This window comes from Magnolia sinica, chromosome 10 (assembly GCF_029962835.1).
Source record: "Magnolia sinica isolate HGM2019 chromosome 10, MsV1, whole genome shotgun sequence".
Taxonomy (NCBI): domain Eukaryota; kingdom Viridiplantae; phylum Streptophyta; class Magnoliopsida; order Magnoliales; family Magnoliaceae; genus Magnolia; species Magnolia sinica.
Window position 1 is genome coordinate 77,334,851 of NC_080582.1, and position 18,541 is coordinate 77,353,391.

The 18,541-nt window shown below is 40.8% G+C and overlaps 1 protein-coding gene across 1 annotated transcript; it reads left to right on the top strand.

The window, feature by feature from the left end:
- Window positions 1–3,767: 3,767 nt before the first annotated feature.
- On the top strand, window positions 3,768–8,509 carry LOC131217057 (vegetative cell wall protein gp1-like). Its single transcript, XM_058211776.1, has 2 exons — window positions 3,768–3,912; window positions 7,825–8,509. Exons 1-2 carry the CDS (start codon window positions 3,792–3,794, stop codon window positions 8,256–8,258), a joined length of 555 nt encoding a protein of 184 aa, XP_058067759.1. The 5' UTR covers window positions 3,768–3,791; the 3' UTR covers window positions 8,259–8,509.
- The last annotated feature ends 10,032 nt before the right edge of the window (window positions 8,510–18,541 follow it).

The following is an 18,541-nucleotide window of genomic DNA, read 5'->3' on the forward strand; positions in this document are numbered from 1 at the left end:
GATATTTTAAGATGTTTCTAAGGGTTTGAAAGAGGAAAAACTAGGTTTTTTTTTTTTTTTTTTTAAGAAATTCGAAGGGGGTTCTCATCATTGTAAGTGATCTATCTCTTTTATATTTCTTTTATATTGTTTGTTGTTTTGTGCTGTGGTTTTTTTTAGCGATAGTTTTCCACATAAGATTTGTGTGTTCTTTGTGTACTTGGAATACGTTTGATTTCCTTTTGTTTGATTCAAATTAAGTCGGGTTTGCTTCTGCGCTTCCTCCAACAAAAGACATATCCACGGGCTTGCACACATCCATAGCCACAACCAAGGCTCGACCTAATGAAAATTTTGAAATACCAATTTATTTTTTAAAACATTAAAATACAACACGTACCACTTGGATTATATGTCGCATCTATGCGCCATGCCATCACATGTGTGGTATATACACGAGCTTTATTGCACACCCATGTGCCCTAAACAAAGCTCTCGTAATTTGATATATGAAATTGGGTTCTTTCCCAAGGTCAGAAACGGTCACATACTTTGTATTGTACCATCTTTCCCACCAATATGCCACTTTTGTAGGACATCCATGCGAAGGAGATGGCAGTCCTCACCCTGAAGATCAGCTGACAAAAATTAAGCCGTTCCACTCATCAGGTTGGCCACACCTTTGGATTAATCAACGAATATCCGATGGTCAAATTCAATCATGTAGGTGTGCCCAACCTAGTAAGTGGATCAAACATGATGTTCGAGAGGATTAAACCTGATCTTCAGGATGCGTTCTATCGTTCAACCAGCTCTACTGTATCATTGCCCTTGCCATTTTTGCCAATAGCTGACATTTGTGGAACTTGAAATTGAGGTAGGGACATGATTAGAAGACCCGGGATTCGGATGAACCCTTCTGGCCTTGAGTCGAGCTGGGACTCATTCGAGTCGGGCTGACTTGCCTGAGTCAGAAGTGAATCGTGGTATCGAAATCTGAACTATATTGGGTACTACCAACATCTGAGTCGACTTGGACAATTGGACTCGTCTGAGTCTTAAAACGATGGGTGGGGAAGATTATAACCTTTAAATTGTTTACCTACAAATAGAACGCGGTGGATGTCTAGATTCACGGAGGAAAAAAGGGACAGATCAGAGGATGTCCATGAAATAAAATGGAAAGATCAGTGGACATAAATCTTTGAATTTGAGAAATTTTAGGGCCAACCCCATTTATAGTAGACCCATATATCACAATATTAGTCCACATGTACTAAATGGCAAACATTTACTTGAGCTGAACACCTTTTTCCTACTTTGGTGCTATTGTATAAATTAGAAAGGTTATTATTATTCAACTGGAATGGCTGTGAAATGAATACTAAACCAAGGCAGCTGGTAGGATCCACCAGAAAGATTTGAAGGTTAAGCTTAACTTACAACAAACTCACCTGGGAAACTAGGGCACACACCGTGACGCGTTCATGACCTAATCCATCCATTATGTGTGCCCCATCATGTTCTCATAGGTGTCCGAAAATCAGGCCACCATTAAATCATTTGGGGTCCACTAAAATCAGGCCCTTTTGAGTAGGTTGCACCTCATGATTTTAGAGTTTTCAGGCATGACTATACATGGTGTGGTCCAATAGCATATGAGTTGGCCTGAATTTTACTTGCCGAGGAGATCATGAGGGGACGCAAATGATGGACGGAGTGGATGCCATGAAAACAACGAGGTGGGCCTACACTTCTGCGTTTAACCTACAAAGCTTTCTACATTTCCCAAGGATAGTGGGAAGCGGATTAATTGGGTAGTAACTCACTGTGGTTGGGCATGTTTGATTTTTCGGTGTAAAGGTAAATGCAGGGGATATGGGCAATAATTATTTTCCTGTGTTATTGCCGCACCGTTTGCTATGGTTGATTTGATTCTTACTTTTTCGAACGTTAAACTCAAGGATGCTGCCAACTATATGTGGGGCCCACCGTGATGTATGTAGATTATTCACATCGTTCATCCATCATGCCTAATGAATTTAGGGCATGAGCCAAAAAATGAGGTAGATTCAAAGTTCAAGTGGACCACACCATAGTAAAAATGGATTCAAACACTCACTGTTAAAAACTTCTTAGACCCACTGTTTACTTTGGTGTGGGCTACTTGAATGTTAGATTTGCCTCATTCTTTGGCTCATGGGTCGTTAAAATGTTTTGGGGAAATGGATGGACGACACGGATATGTCGTATACATGATGATGGGGCCCACAAATTTATGTCAGTCATTTTAGACTATTTTTCGAAGCAAAAATACCATCGTAATTTCAAACTGGTAAAATTGTAATAATTAATTATTTACAGGGCATTTACACTGAATTTGAAAAATCAAACAAGCCCGCATGTTTGTTTTCCTATTTACCACGGTAAATTGTCGTAAATAGGTAATTATAATCTATTCCCATTGTTTGGAAGTGGGGAAATAGAGAGGATAATTATGCATCGATTTTCGAAATTTACTTTTTGAAAAAAAACGGGTGGAAACCAGTGAGTGAAATTTGTGAGTCTCACCATGATGTATGTGATCGATCCACACCATCTATCTATTTTATTAGATCATTTTAGGGCTTGTGCCAAAAAAATTAGGTAGATTATAAGCTCAAGTGGACCACATTGCATATTATTGACGTCCATCATTGAAATATGAAACCATCTGTGGGTCCCACATTAATGTGTATCTATGATCCAACCTGACCATATGATCACACAGACACACAACTGAAGGGAAAATGCAAATGTCAGCTTGATGCAAAACTTCTATAGCCCACGAGAAGTTTTTCATGGTGGTGTCTAATCCCTCTGTTTCTTGTGTTGTGGTCCACTGCCACGATTTTGAGTTCATGCCCTAAAATGAGTAGTTAAAATGATAAATATATATCATAATGTGCCCCCACAAAAATTTAAACTTTTTCCTTGGTATTAATATCAAGTCAAATTGAAGGTCACTGTGTATGGTTGGCAGCCATCGGCCAATTAAAGATCACTGTGTGGTCGGCGGCCGTCGGCCATGTATTTCACGTGGAAAGTAATGATTATTTATTTACTTCTATTTCCAATTGCAAATAAGAAAACAAACACTCTATTGAGTAAAGTCTACGAGGTCCACTATGATTTATCTATTTTATCCGTTCGGTCCATCCATTTTAATTGATGATTTTAGATCTTGAGTCTAAAAATGAAGTATACATAATGTTCAAATGGACCATACCACAAGAAACAGTTACATTGAAAATTTACCGTTGAAATTTTTTTGGGGCTACAAGTTTTGGATCAAGATTATATTTGTGTTTTCCCTTCATCATATTTATATGATCTTATGAACAGGTTAGATGATAAATAAAAATCACTGTGGGGGCCTAGAAAGGTTTCAACGGTGGAAATCATTATCCCCACTGTTTCTTGTAGTATGATCCACTTGATATTTAGATTTGCTTTAATTTTGGGCTCAACCCCTTAAATTAGATGGAAATATGGATAGACGGCGTGGATGGACCACATGCATTCAAGGTGGGCCCAACTGAGTTTACTCAGTACCATAAGAGCCGATGAGTAACCCAGTACGCAATCCGATTTTCAGGACAGCGGGATTTCTCTCACAATAATGACAGAATCTTTAAAAGCTTCTTTACCAATGTACGGAAAACAGGGAAAAATGAATTTTTTTTTTTTTTTTTTTTATAAAATGTCTATAAAACCAGTTCTTTAACCATAAGAAACCTCACCCCTCTTTAACGAAGACACTCTCCTGTATCATGAAAGACTTTCCTCATCCCATGAAGACTAAGAAAACTCTTTCGGTCTTCACTATCGTCATCCTTTACCTTGCAATATCTTGCATAGTAACTGCAACTCAAGCAAGAAGAATTCCTGGTGGTAAGATCTCTACTTCCTTTTACTCATTTATTGATTTATTTATTTGTGCATGTGTGTGTGTATATGTACATGCATGTTTGCATAAGACTTTTGCACATGTACGCTTATGAAGAGATTTATAACTTCCCCCATCTAAGAAAAATGTAATTACATGGGAAAATGACACGGGAAAGGACGCGAGGTCGACAACCGTCTTCCTTAGGAGGATAACAATTCTGAATCCACGGAACTTCTCTACACTCCTCAAAGAGAAACCCGAATCCATGAGGAGAAAAATAGAAATAATTCTAAGAAATTCGAAATAATTTGATTAATGATTAAAACGAGATTACACCCTTTTAAATAGGGATACTAAGCAATGAAAGAAGTTTCAGAATTAAACAATTGAAGTTCCTAGAATTCATGACTTACTATTTATAGACCGTCGTGATTCCTACTAGTGCGCATGATTTTCGACCAAAAATAGTAAGTGCCATATTTGGTTGAACCATGATGTTCTCTTAATTATTCTAAGCACTTTTCATGTTGGGCGCAACTCCTAAAGCCCAACGGATGAAGAGTTATACTAAAACTAAAACTTATTCTAAATAGTAAAAATGAAATTAAAACATGAATTCGACTGTTGATCTTATGGTATTTCGCAAATTCGGCGCAGGCAACCTGGTGTAAGGGTTGGGTGGTTAAACTAGCTCGTCCTAACCCAAAATCATATATGGTACGTCCGATAACTCATTCTGGTTTGCGAGAGACATTTGTTTTAAGTTCTGATGGTTTGGATCATTTTTGTTGTCGACCAGACCTTTTCCGATCCATCTTGACCATGAAACCGTCTGTGACATGCTCTACATCAAAAATATGATTACTTCTCCTTACTTTTTTATTTTTTATTTTTTATTTTTAGGAATGTTACAAAAGCCTCTATTTATTATTATTATTATTATTATTATTATTTATTTTTACATAAGTTTCTAAAATCTACTTGAGTGTTAGATATTTGCTAAAACCTGCTTAACTTTGAAAATTAGTTATTCGAGGTTTGCTAAGCCTTCTCCCAAGTTGCATGGTTTGCTAAACCTGGTGCAAGGAATGACATCTGCATGCCACCTTATGTGCTAGAGGGGTGGGTGGACTGTGCCAAGTTGGGCCATGAAGATGTTCTCATTCAAAAATCAGCCTGCTCCGATCATTAGGTGGGACACGTTGTTAGAAACCAGTAAACAGCTTAAGAAAAAACTTCAGCCAATTGATCTTCAACCATACATTTGTTTCATGAATTGTGGCCTGCTTGATTAGGCATAGAAAACGATCTCAATATCCAGAGACATATTTCCCTCACTTAGATTTTTTGGGAGGTTTTCAAATTTTCCAATACCCTTAGTAGTGGCTTAGTATTAGCCCTTCAGCTAATTTAGCTCTTCAACCATCACCAGAGAATGTTTGGAAATGTTTAATAAGCTGAAAAGCTAATTCCTGTGGATCGAATGTCTATTTTCTGAGCTGCCACGGTAAGTTGATAAAGCAGCTTCATTCGGTGTTGAACTATGAATCACAAGTTAATATTTTTATTATTAGGAAAATTTAAAAATTGCCATCTTATTTAGTTTTGTTTTTCAAAAAGGTTTTCAGTAAGGTACCCTATTAATTTAAATTATCATCTCACCACTGTTTCATTAGATTTCTTAATGAAAGTTAGAGTTTGGCCATACAAGTAAGGGGTGGCAGCTTAGGTGGGCCCCACAATAATGTTTGTATGAAATCCACTCAGACCACCACATGTGTCACCCATGTTACCACAGGGCTAAACAATCAGCCCCATCCACGATTCAGGTGGAGAACACAAATGGAAAGTCTACAGGGCAACACTCACCCTCCACATTGTTTCCCTTGGTGTAACCTACCTGGATCACAAATAAGATTGATTTTCAGACCCTATGTCTAAATTTTGGTTTGAAATCTAATGATAGGGGTGGATTTCATATATTCGGCATGGTATGCCCTATAAAAATAAAGGGCGGATGTTTCTCTCCCAACTATTTCCTTTAGTGTAGCCTACCCAAATCATATGGCAGCCTAATTTTTGTCCCAAGACTATCTGGGATTACATGTGTACTTATCAAAATGGATCTTGTATACACATCCATGTGGAGCCCATTAAAAATCAAGGATGGCCTGCCTAAGTTGTGTTTTCTTTTAAGAGAATGTGTCTAGTCCAACCAGGTGGACCATGAGTTATGATCCACCTCGAGGATAACTTCCAACCTATTAATCGAACACATCTCACACTTCTAATAGGTTAGCCTTACAATAAGGATCGCCTATTGAAAAATCAGTCCCATCTAATCGTCCACTGGGCTAAATCATTGAGAATAATTTCTATCGCTGATGAATAGAAAAATACACGTAAAGGGCAATGAAGTAGTAGATGTGACTGATTTTTTGTATGAAGAAATCATCAAGGTGAATCCAACCTACTTAGATGGGTTTGATGTTGACAAATATGAAATGTTGGAAGGTATCTTTTGAATATGGACCATAAATTATGGTTCAACTGGCTAGATGTGAGACCTCTTTTAGGAACAATTTGGAGATAGTTCACCTTTATTGATTTTTTAAGGGACCCACCTTACTGTATATGGGAAATCCACTCCAACCATTAGATTTGCAATCCCATCTTAGGTCCAGTACAAAAAAGAAAATAGAAAAAGACTAACCTGTGATTTCAAGTGGGTCAAACCAAAGCAAATAGCTGAGATTGAGACATACACCCTTGATTTTTACTGGGCCCACCATGATAATTATATAAAAAATACTTCAACGATTAGATTCCAAACAAAAATTTAGGCCTTGGACTCAAAAATCAAACTTATCAATTATTCAAGTGGGCCACACAAAGGAAAACATTTTAGAGGTGTGCATTGCCTTGTACATTGTTTCTAATTATGTGGTCCACTCGAATCATGAATGAGGCTGTTTTTTGAAATCTAAGCCTAACATGGGGTGATGTAAGTGATGCAAGTGATGGTAGTATGCTGATAATTATTTAAATTAATAGGGTACCTTACTGAAAGCATTTTTTTAAAAGGTAACAGGATGTGAATTCCAAACTAATGACATGGTCATTTGTAAAATTTCCTGATTATTATGCTATACTTGTGGATGACATAATAATATACTTGTGTATATTACTTAGCTAGAATCTCATTTACCATCTTTTCGTCTCTTTTTTCTCATCTTCTTCCCAAATTGAGATTTTTGGGCGTTTTTAGGGTAAAGTTGTGGGTGTTTTGTATTCTTCGAGTGTTGTAATTGGTTGTTCTTTTGACCAGTCATCTTTGGTCATTGTTGTCCTTGTCGTCGTCACCACCACGACCTACTTCTTCTCAAATAAAAATTTTAAGAATTTCTTCCCTAATCTCGACTTTCCCACATGAATTTCTGTATCCATTGCATTGGGGTCTTCATCATCATCAACTGCTGCTACTTTATGTATTTTTCGTTTGGATTTCCTGGAATAAAATATCAACTCCTTACAAGAGATATCCAGTCAATCATTACAGAAGTTTAAAATCTTTATTTTTGTTGGCTCTTTATATTGAGAAACTTTCATTCGAAACTTCTACCAGCAATGGGGTTCCAGTCCTTGCCCGAGTGGTGGACTCTGAGGAGTTTCAACATGAGGTCTTGGGTTCGAAACCCAATGGTGGTGAATTCCCACTACTGCGTGCGTGGGTGTGTGTTAAAAAAAAAAAAAAAAAAAAAACCTTCTACCAGCATCTAATGGATAAAAATCTCAAAGCAAATCAAGTGGGTTTTCGACATTAAACTTAAAATCAAGCCGGGTATTGGCAATTTTTCTTTTCTTTTATTGCTTTTATTTTTGTTCCATCGATGGTTATGACAATGGAATTGCAGATGCTATGGAAAAGGGGATTATGATCATAAGAAGCTACGTAGGCCGTCCATCTTATAAACCTCCACCACCGAAAGGACCAACACCGATCGTTCCCTCAAGAGATTTGGATTCTCCAAAAGGACCAACACCAATCGTTCCCTCAAGAGCTTTGGATTCTCCAAAAGGACCAACACCAATCGTTCCTGCAAGAGCTTTGGATTCTCCAAAAGGACCAACACCAATCGTTCCTGCAAGAGCTTTGGATTCTCCAAAAGGACCAACACCAATCGTTCCTGCAAGAGCTTTGGATTCTCCAAAAGGACCAACACCAATCGTTCCTGCAAGAGCTTTGGATTCTCCAAAAGGACCAACACCAATCGTTCCCGCAAGAGATTTGGATTATCCAGTATGGCCTGAGCCGCCAGCTTCTACTCAGCTTCTTCTTGAAGAGTAATAGCCCGCTCATCTTATCATCCGACCGTGTGGAAGATGTCCTAAGTGATCGATGATGAAAACCCACCAAAGTTTCTAATAGTTATGCATGAAGTGTTCGATGACTCTGATTAAATAAACTCTTTTAGGTTTGAGTGTTTAATAGCTATGTTAGTGAGTGTTTAATGACTAAGACTGTACGCTACTTTCTAATAGTTATGTTTGTGAGTATTTAATGACTTTAATTAAATAAATGGGTCTGGATATTAGCTATTGCTTCTTGTTTTTATTTTATTTTATTTTACGCCGTATTTGCATGTGAAAAATAACACTGGGATTTGGAATATCTCACAATATTTTCTCAAAAAGTAGCGAAATGGTATCAGCATAATAACATTGAAAGATTTTGAAAGGCACTTTCAAATTTTACCTGTGATATCATGATATTAAAGTGAAAATTTATTAAAATATTTTAAACCAAGTCATCATCATCTAAACCAACTTTTCTTGTGCTGCTGTGGCATTATATGATAGGGGCGGGCTGTATTATTTTGTGGGGAATTTTTATCAAAATGACCCTAAAGTATGGTCATCAATTGTAAAAGAATAGCCTCCCTTTTTATTTCTTTTCTTCATTATCTTAACAACTTTTTAATTTTTATACAACAAAAATGTCATTGCCTTTATGAGCTGCGACCAAATCTTCTCTTGCTTCCAGGAGAAGCTTTGTAGTCCAAATCAGCATAACGTGGAATTCACATGGTGACCATTGGGCCCACTTGAAGTCAGATTCAATTCATTCATTTTCTTCGTGGCCAACCATTTCAGTGGGAATACACTAATTTCAGTATGACACAAGCTTTTTGTGTTCCACAACAACCGATAACAGTAGTTGTACACTCTCAACCATTACCTTGTGGTGTGGTCCACCTTATCTGCGAATGTGACTTTCATTCTTTGGTCCATGGCCTTAAATTAAATTATTAATTTAACGGACATAGTGGATTTCACAAACCCTATGGTACGCCACACAACCCTTAACATATGACAACCAAGACCCTTAATATACGATAACCACGACCTTTAAAACATGACAAAATAAACCCTTAACACATGATAAACACGACTTAAACCCTTAACACATGACAACCACAACCTTGACCCTTAACACATGACAACCACAACCCTTAACATACAACAGCCACAACCTTGACCCTTAACACATGACAACCACAACCTTTAACATATGACAACCATGACCCTTAACATATGACGAGCATTAAGTGCCCATAATGACAACCTCGACCCTTAAAAGATAACCTTGACTCTTGACCTACGATGTGGCACATATACATTTCTAAAATGGCTGGACCCAAAGAAGGCCAAACAGAAGCAGTAGTCTGTCAAAATCGGGCCTAGTCCTACGTAGGGCATGATGTAATTGGGCCACAGGCATATCCAGTTTGAAGAAATTCAATCCAGATAGAGAGAAATTGTTGTTTGAAGTGTAAATCATAAATCGACTATAACTTTTGATCCGGGTATCTTTATGGGACATATTGTAAGACCCGTGTCTTGTCTGTACCATTCCGTTGGCTTCCGCGGTCCTTCCGGTCGAATTCCGACAACCTTCACACTGTATCCGATGTTTGCGCGCGATCCTAAACCAGGTCCCGTATACCGAAGTCGGTTCGAACTGAAACCTTTATCATAGCGACCGCGTCATTGTCGCTTTTCCAACGCCGCGACTCGTGCACCGAACCGATACCCAGGTCAGGAGATGTAGGCCAGCGTTTGTTTCGAAGAAACACCGCGCGTTGTGAATATTGAGAGAATCTCTATGATATGTCCCATCAATCAATCAATCAAGTACACTCCATACCTTAAGTACAAGTCAAGTACAACCACCCCACTCCTCCTTTTCCTATAAGTCAAACCTCTCTCTCCCTTACCATCCCTCTTTTACCCATTTTTCAAACCAACCATACTTCATAAATTACACCCACCACTCCACCCATCCCTTCATTCATTAATTCTTCATTTCCCCTTATTTCTTAAAAACTCTCTCCCAAGCAACAACACTCACACACGTCCAAGCTCTCTCCCTCCCAAATGCCAAGTGTGGCCCACTTTCCCTAGTCTCTCATCTCCCATCTCAACCGTTGATTCATCATCTACCACCATCAAAAGAGAAGATAAGGAGCTTAGAAGACCAAGGAAGCATGGAGAAGGCCTAGAGGTGGGTGATCCACCGTTGATTTCAACTTTTGGGCCCACTTGTTGGTGGGACCCATTATGATGTATGTATTGTGTTCATGAGGGGCCCATAGTGGCGGGGCCCCAATCTGTCTCACCGTATCTCTCTCTCTCTCTCTCTCTCTCTCTCTCTTCCTCTCTCTCTCTTTCTTTGTATAATGGTGATGATGAATGGGTGTGTGACCCATCTGTTGTGTGTGTCCCACCATGAAGTTTAAATTTTATCCATGCCATTCACCTTCATGTGGGACCCACCTAACGGATGTGTTGGATCTACACCATCCAGCCCATTAGCGGGCCCGGATGGAAGGGAGAATGCAAGTATTAAGCGATCCAAACGGGTGGGCCACGTACGTGTGGGACCCACCATGATACCCTGTTTGTCCATGTTGTCCAGCGTCTCTGGACACTGGACGTGCTAAGGGAGTGGCTGCTTGGAGGGCGTGTACTGGCAGGGTGTGTACTTACAAGCTTATATATATATATATATATATATATATATATATATATATATATATATATATATATATATATATATATATATACACTTTTTATGGCCAAATTGCTTTAGGCGTCCCTTGCCTTGATCCTGGTGGGTGCGCATTTCTTCCTCAGATCATTTTAGGCATTGGGCCGAAAAATAAATAGAATCTGAGTTCCTAGCGGCTCATAACATTGAGAATAACAATGTTTGCCGTTGAAATACACCTCGATGCTTATGTACACCGAAATATACCTAATATTGGGCTTGATAGGTGTGTATGGGGACATGGAGACCAATGGCGGGGTCCGATTTTCCTGATGCAGGCCCACCTATGTAAAACCTTAGGAAAACCTCAAATCAAAAAGCAAAAAAAAATATATGAGAAGGTAGCGCTGACGTTGCTGCTGCAGACGTAGGCAGCGCCTGCGCCTGACGGATGGGCAGTTTGGGCTAACCTTCACGGCCCAGATGTGAGCTCCACCATGATGCGTTTCGAACATCTACACCATGCATTTGATGGGTCCCCTCGGTCCGGGTGGCTGCTGTTGAGGGTCAAATATTGTATATCAGACCCAGTTATTGCATGGATTTACAAGCATGATACCGTTTAATAGCCTGATTTAATCGTGTTTGTGATGCAGAGTGTATTTACAAGCATGAACTGAAAAAGGGTGCTTAAACCATGGATTTAATGCTCTGATGACACCCAAGGCAAGGGACGGACTCCAGGGGACCAAGATCGATGGAATTATGCATCAAGGATCTGAGGAAATCAGGCCATTCACGTTAAAGAGGCCCGAAATTGGTGAAAAATGCAAGATCACATAGTTCTTGCCATCTGATTGGCTCAAAACTTCATACATGGCCTGAGGGCCATAAATTAACTGTACATATCAAATTTCAGCCCTCGGATCACTATAGAAGCACCCTAACTGACAGATCAGCCCATAAACCATTAATTCTGGCCCGCCTGATATCTGGATATACTTCAATTTTGGTCTCAACCCATTAAATTAGATGGGAAACCAGATGGACGATGTGGATTTATCAAAAGAAGCAAGGTGGGTCCCACTTTACGCGTGTGTGTGCACAGCACACGTAGACCCAAGCCGCACCGAGCCAACAAACGCGGGTCAGCAGCGCTGACCCGTGTCCCCTTCCCAAATACGGCAATTGCCGTTTCACGTGCAAAATGAATGGACGCTATCCGTTTTTTCAGACGCTAGTGAGCCCCACACATTGTCCCAGTGGACAATCCAAACCGTCCATCGTGTAGAGGGCCTCGACTACTACAAAAACTTGCTGAACTTTTGGACTCATGCAAGCACACGTGCACGATACAGAGGCCATAAACAGGTGGTCCTGCGACATTCAAAATAATTTTTGAGGTGATTTCTTCTCTGGGCCGCGTCAATGGACGTTCAAAACCACCCATTCTTGACTGAAATTTCATCCTGAATCTAATGGACGGGGTGGATTTCTCCAAAAATACCTCTGTGGGGCCCACCGAACACGTCAGCGCCTTTGCGTATGCCTTACGCGCGTTCGGGAAAATCGGAAGTTGCGGGAAGTTGCGGGCCGCCGTCCGTGAAAGGATCAGCGATCCAAGCCGTCCATTTGATCATACAAGGGGTGCTTACACTCGCCACGCTGCAGATTTCAAAGAGGGGAAGACTCCTCCTCTCAAACTGAGTCCAAACGTAAACAGTTAAGCGTTTCCTGTTGCAGAAGCAGAGTTTCGCAAGGAATCTGCCGCGAAGGATTTTGCAATCCGGCCAGGCCTCTCCTACACAGCCCCTGGCACCTATAAAGAGAGAGAAGAAAGAGAAAAAAGGGAGGGCTGGAAGCTGGAACGTGAGAGGAAGAGGAGAGAAACCGTGTGTGTGGTTTTTCTGCTGGACATGGCTGAAAGGAGGAGACGTGAAGGAAGGGAGAGAGAAAGGGAATCAGAGAAGACAGCGAGGAGGAGGCTTTGCTGCTGCACAGTGGCAGCGTGTGGAGGGGTGCTAGAAGACAGGGGCAAATGCTGGACGTGTGCTCGGTTTTGTTTGGCTGTGAAGCTGGGACGTGGGAGAAAGAGAGAGGAGCCGGGTTTTTCTCTTCTTTTCCTTTATATTTCCTTTATTTTTTTTATGTTCAGCCCATTCATGTGTGGCTAATCCTCTTAGCTAGGGCTAAGAGGTGAAGCCTGTAGCGAGATGGGAGACGCTATCTCATGCGTTTAATTTGAATTTATGAACTGAACTTGGTTTTAAGTTGATTATTAAAAGAATGTTTTCTCAGTCTTTAATGGTCTGTTGTGACTGAAATTACAATGGGTTTGCAATGGCTTTGAATATCTCTTTTTCTCTTTTGATGTTTATGACGTCAGGAGGCCTTGTTGTTCACCATCGTCTCCTGGGCATGGTTGGATGATAGTACCCTTCCTAACCTTCATAGCATGTTGATTGGTTGGTGATTAGTTTAATTCTGTTGTTAACTTTGTCTCCTAGGTATGGTTTGGTGATGGAATCCATTCTAATTCATATACCATTCATCTCGAAAAGCCTAAATCAAGTAAGTTCAGTTTGATTTCCATGATTCCTGATGCAAGCATAAGATCTCCCTGATCTCTACAAGTGGATCCTCTGAATCCCTAGTTTCCTTCCTCTGAATTCCTTAAAGTTTTAGATAATTATTCCACAATTATTTCTTAAATTCTATTTGGTTTAGATCACATTTTAGTCTAGTTATAGTTCTACTTGGTTTCAGATAACGTACAGGTATTAGTCCCTGTGGATTTGACCTCGGTCTTACCGAGTTTATTACTACATCACAACCCTATACTTGGGGAGTGAACAGCTGCCCTAAAAATCAGCTATATACGGAACTCAGGTGGGCCACACCATTTAAAATCATGTGAAGACATGCCTAAACATATAAAAGCACTTGGTGGGGCCTACCTGAAATTTGGATGTGGCTGAAACTTTGTCTGAACCCTCAGTTAAGTGGGACACACATAATGGGTGGACTGGATTGGCGAACCACATTACAGTGGACCCCTAACCGTGACCCTATGAACAGTTTAGGTGGCAAATAAACATCCCAGTGGGCCCCCGTTTTCCCCAGGTCCGCGTGACCTTTTAAACAGGTTGGATGTCAGATAAATATCACGGTGGGCCCCACGTATACGTTGGATGGCAAATACATATCACGGTAGGCCCAGGTCCACGTGACCATATGAACAGATTTGATGGAAAATAAATATCACAGTGGGAGCTACCAAGGTCCACGTGACCTTATGAATATATTGGATGATAATGAACATTAAGGTGGGCCCCCTGGTCCACGTGACCTTACCAACAGGTCAGATGATAAATAAATATTATAGTGGGCCCTAGGGCCATGTGATCCTATGAACAGTTTGGTTGGAAAACAAACATTACAGTGGCCCCAAGGTCTGTGTGACCTTATTCACATATTGGATGGAAAATAAACGTTTATGGTGGGCCCATACAGGACCCACTAATGTGTGTTTTGTATTCACACTGTTCATTTATCTTGTGGGGTCCACCCTATTTATGTGCCCCAAATATGGGCCACCCTAGGTAAGCCCACCGTGATGACTGTGTCGGACCTTCTGTCCTTCTAATTTTACCAATCATGGGCTGCCATATGAGGCCCATGTGACTAGGCCTATTTTGATGTATTTATGGGCCGTCCATTGAGGCCCACTTTGATTTGTATAAGGCCATTAGTTGAGGCCCATCTTAATGTATTCATGGTCTCCCACTAAGGCCCACTTTGATATATATGAGACCATAGTTTGAGGTCCATATGATGGGGCCCACATGCTTGAATCTGAGGCCCATGGGCAAGACCCATTGTGCTATGTATAAGGCCCATTGTAATGTATTTGGAACCCGTGAGCAGAACCCATCTCATATTTCCCACCCTAACCATCTAGGTCATATAGGGCCAGCCTCGATGTACGTTTTACTCACACCGTCCGTGGGATGTGTGACCCACTAGATGTATGCATTCTATATCCACACTAACCATCTAATGGGGCCCATCTGCTGCATGTGCAGGGCCTACCTATTGTGCATTTGTGTGGCCCATTGATGCAACCCACTTGATGTGCATGAGCCCCAATAGTGCGACTCATTGATGCAAGGCCCGTTATGATATGTTAGAGGCCCACGGTTGAGGCCCATTAGGATGTGTTTATGGCCCATTTGGTAAGGCCCCAGAGATGTATTTTCGGCCCATGGATTGAGGCCCATTGTGACGTATTTTCGGCCCGTATGTCGTGTCCCATTATGATTGTTTCCAGCCCAGTTATCGAGGCCCGACTTGATGTGTATAAGGCCTATCAGTGCAGCTCACTGATGCGGCCCACTTGTTGGATTGACGCCCATTGATGCGGCCTAATGTATCGACCCACCGTGATGTGTAGGCCCACGCGCTACATGTGTAAGGCTCACTTGTGATAACTATTTGAGGCCACCTGTTGGATATTTGGGCCCACCTTATGTTTGATTCTATATGGGCCACTACTTGGGAGCAATGTTGGTTAAATGTCCACTTTGATGGGCGATGATGGTTGAATGTCCATATTATGACCTTCCCATAGGCCATGTTCGACCAATCAACGAGGCTGATTATTGATCGATTCTGATTGACGTGCCTGATTACCGATTATGATTGTTATGGCTGATTGACTGATTATCAATCGAGGTTGATTATCGTGGCCGATTGTCGTGGCCGATTGACCGATTATCGATCGAGGCCAATCATCGTGGCCGACTGTGGATTTCGATTGTGATATATATTTTGCCCATGGGTTGAGGCCCATTTCGATATAATCGGGACCCCTGGGTTATGCCCATTGTGATGTATAAAGGCCCATGCGCGTGGCCCATTGTGATGTATATGTAACCCATGTGATGCGTATTAGCCCCATATGACGCGGCCCATTATGATTATACGAAACCCATTGTGGTGTATTTGAGGGCTAGGCTGTGGAGCTATTGTGGTGTATGTTAGGCCCATGTGAAAGGCCATCGTGATGTGTATTAAGCTCTTGAGAGAGGCCTATGGTGTTGTATATTTGTCCCTTGTGTGAGGTCATGGGTCCACTATATGTTAGGATCTATGTGGGCCATTCCTTGGGGGCAATGTTGGTTAAATGTCCATATTGTCGAGGTCGATTGTCGATGCCGGTTATTGATACCGGTTATGAGTATATGACAGCATAACATCATGATACATGCCCACACGCATCATCTGCATGTTTGTTATGAGATGTGGTTGATCATTCATAGTCATTGAGCATGTTGTTATGAGACTCCCTGATAGGCGGAGGTTATCTCACTTAAGCACGCAGTATACACAGGATTGATGCATGACTGGATTATATGACTCATGCATCTTGCATTGTGTGCCCTAGCGACATCAAGGCTGTAGCCTCCACAGGTATATCGTGGATGGCCAGACGGGACACCGAAAATCTGTTCTACATGGGGTGCTATAGATATCCCTGGTTGAAAGTCTCTAAACCCTCTTGGTTCCAGAGGTTGCTCCAACGTCTAGACCGAGTGGATGCATGAGCGCATGAGGGCTGTATACCATTAGGTCGCATCTCCCACTGTGTCGTGGTCGGTTGGAAGGGGGTACGGCCTTACCTGCCCGAGAGGAGGGGGCAATGCTAGGCTAAGTCTGACCAGCTCGAGGAATGGGTCCGCTATCGACGAGCCGGGCCCGATATTGGCAGGCGGATAGTGAGGTCTCTTCCACTCACCTTGTTGTGCGTGATGGGGCGGCAATCTGGTTTGGAGTGTAATAGACCCTGGTGATTTTCAGAGAGGAACCGTACTGATATGTGGACTTATTGAGCATGAATTATATACTCATTCATTCACTATCCACTTGGGCTGGTGGTGCGCAACTATTTATTACGTATACCTTCACATGGCCAGGTTTTCGGTTGGGCGCACGACTAACCTGAGATTAGGAGTTTACCACATGAGGTCTGACTATCCAAATTTAGGTATGAGACTGGTTTGGATAGAAGTCCCTTGTGATGGACCCCTTAGCTTGCGATACTACGTACTATCATCCTAACTTCACACTCTAGCATGGTCATTCCATTCTCACCGCATATTGTATTACATCCGCGACATATGACATTTTGGGTTACTGTGTTTCTGCAATTATATGGTCTAGATATGGCTGATGCTATTCGTGAACTCATTAGGAATTGCATATTGCATCGCATCCTCGGCATCTAATATTTAGCTCTTTAGGACTCCTCATTTACATAGTTGTTTTCTATTACACATTCTGATATTGATTGACTCATGGACTTGTCCGTATTTCCGTTTACTCTATTATCGGATGATTTATGATTTTGTCAGTATTTCTGCTTACTCTGATAATTCATGATCTTGTTAGTATTTCTGCTTACTCTGATAATTCATGATCTTGTCAGTATTTTTGCTTACACTGATAATTCATGATCTTGTCAGTATTGCTGCTTATTCCGATTATGTATGATTTATGGATTACCAGTATTTCCGGTATTGTATGATGATGGCATTGTATTGAATACTTGGCACTTACCTTGTGCACACACTTACACCGCCCTCTAAGCTTTCTATAAGCTTATGCACGATAGATGCGTGCAGGTGATGTTACGTTATTGCAATGTTGAGCTTGGAGCGTGCGGCGGTCTGCTGGGGCTTGGTTTTTTTTTTTAATGTATTTCCTTCCAGCATTGTACTCAACTGATTATACTAGTGGATATGTGATGATGATGTTGCCTTTGTGAATTAGGTAATCTTGTGGTTATGTTTATTGTGAGTTAAACAAAAAAAAATCCTCCTTGTAGGATCCCAGGATCGGAATCTGGCGTATGGACGCTGGGAGCCGAAAATGGGGTACTACGGAGGCTGTCGGCACTGGATTCAGCGATCGGGATTCCTGTGAATCCAATTTTAGGGTTTGAGGCGTGACACATGTGACCTATCAATCTTTACAGTAATGGGCCATCCTTGGTCAACAACCCACTTTCTAGGTCGCGCCTGCCTATCTTGCAAGAAAATGCATACTTCCAGTTCAAAAATAAAAATTTAGAGAAAATTTATTATTTTTAGTAATTTCAATTTTTATCGTATTTCTTTATTTTTAGAGTTTTAGATTTTTATTTTTTGGAAATTACTTTTAATCGTACTAGGACCCCTCTAATAAAAGTTTATGTGGACTTTTTTATTTTGGAAAAAATTAGGCTTTAGATGAGTTTTACTATTTTTGGTAACTTTTAATTAGGGTTAGGATTTTACTATTTAGGGTAATTTCGAATTAGATGTTTTTTTTTAGTAGTGTAATAGAGAAATCATACACATTACAATTAGCCATTATTTAATAAAAATATTCGAGTATTTCTCTTATTATTTTTTGTAGATTCAAGAAACTACCTTGTGAATTCAAGATTTTGCTTACCTGAGGAAGTCAAAGATCTTTCTCATTATTATTTCATGCTCCTCTCTGTGTCAACCCTCATATAGTGAAAGTCTTGATTTTTA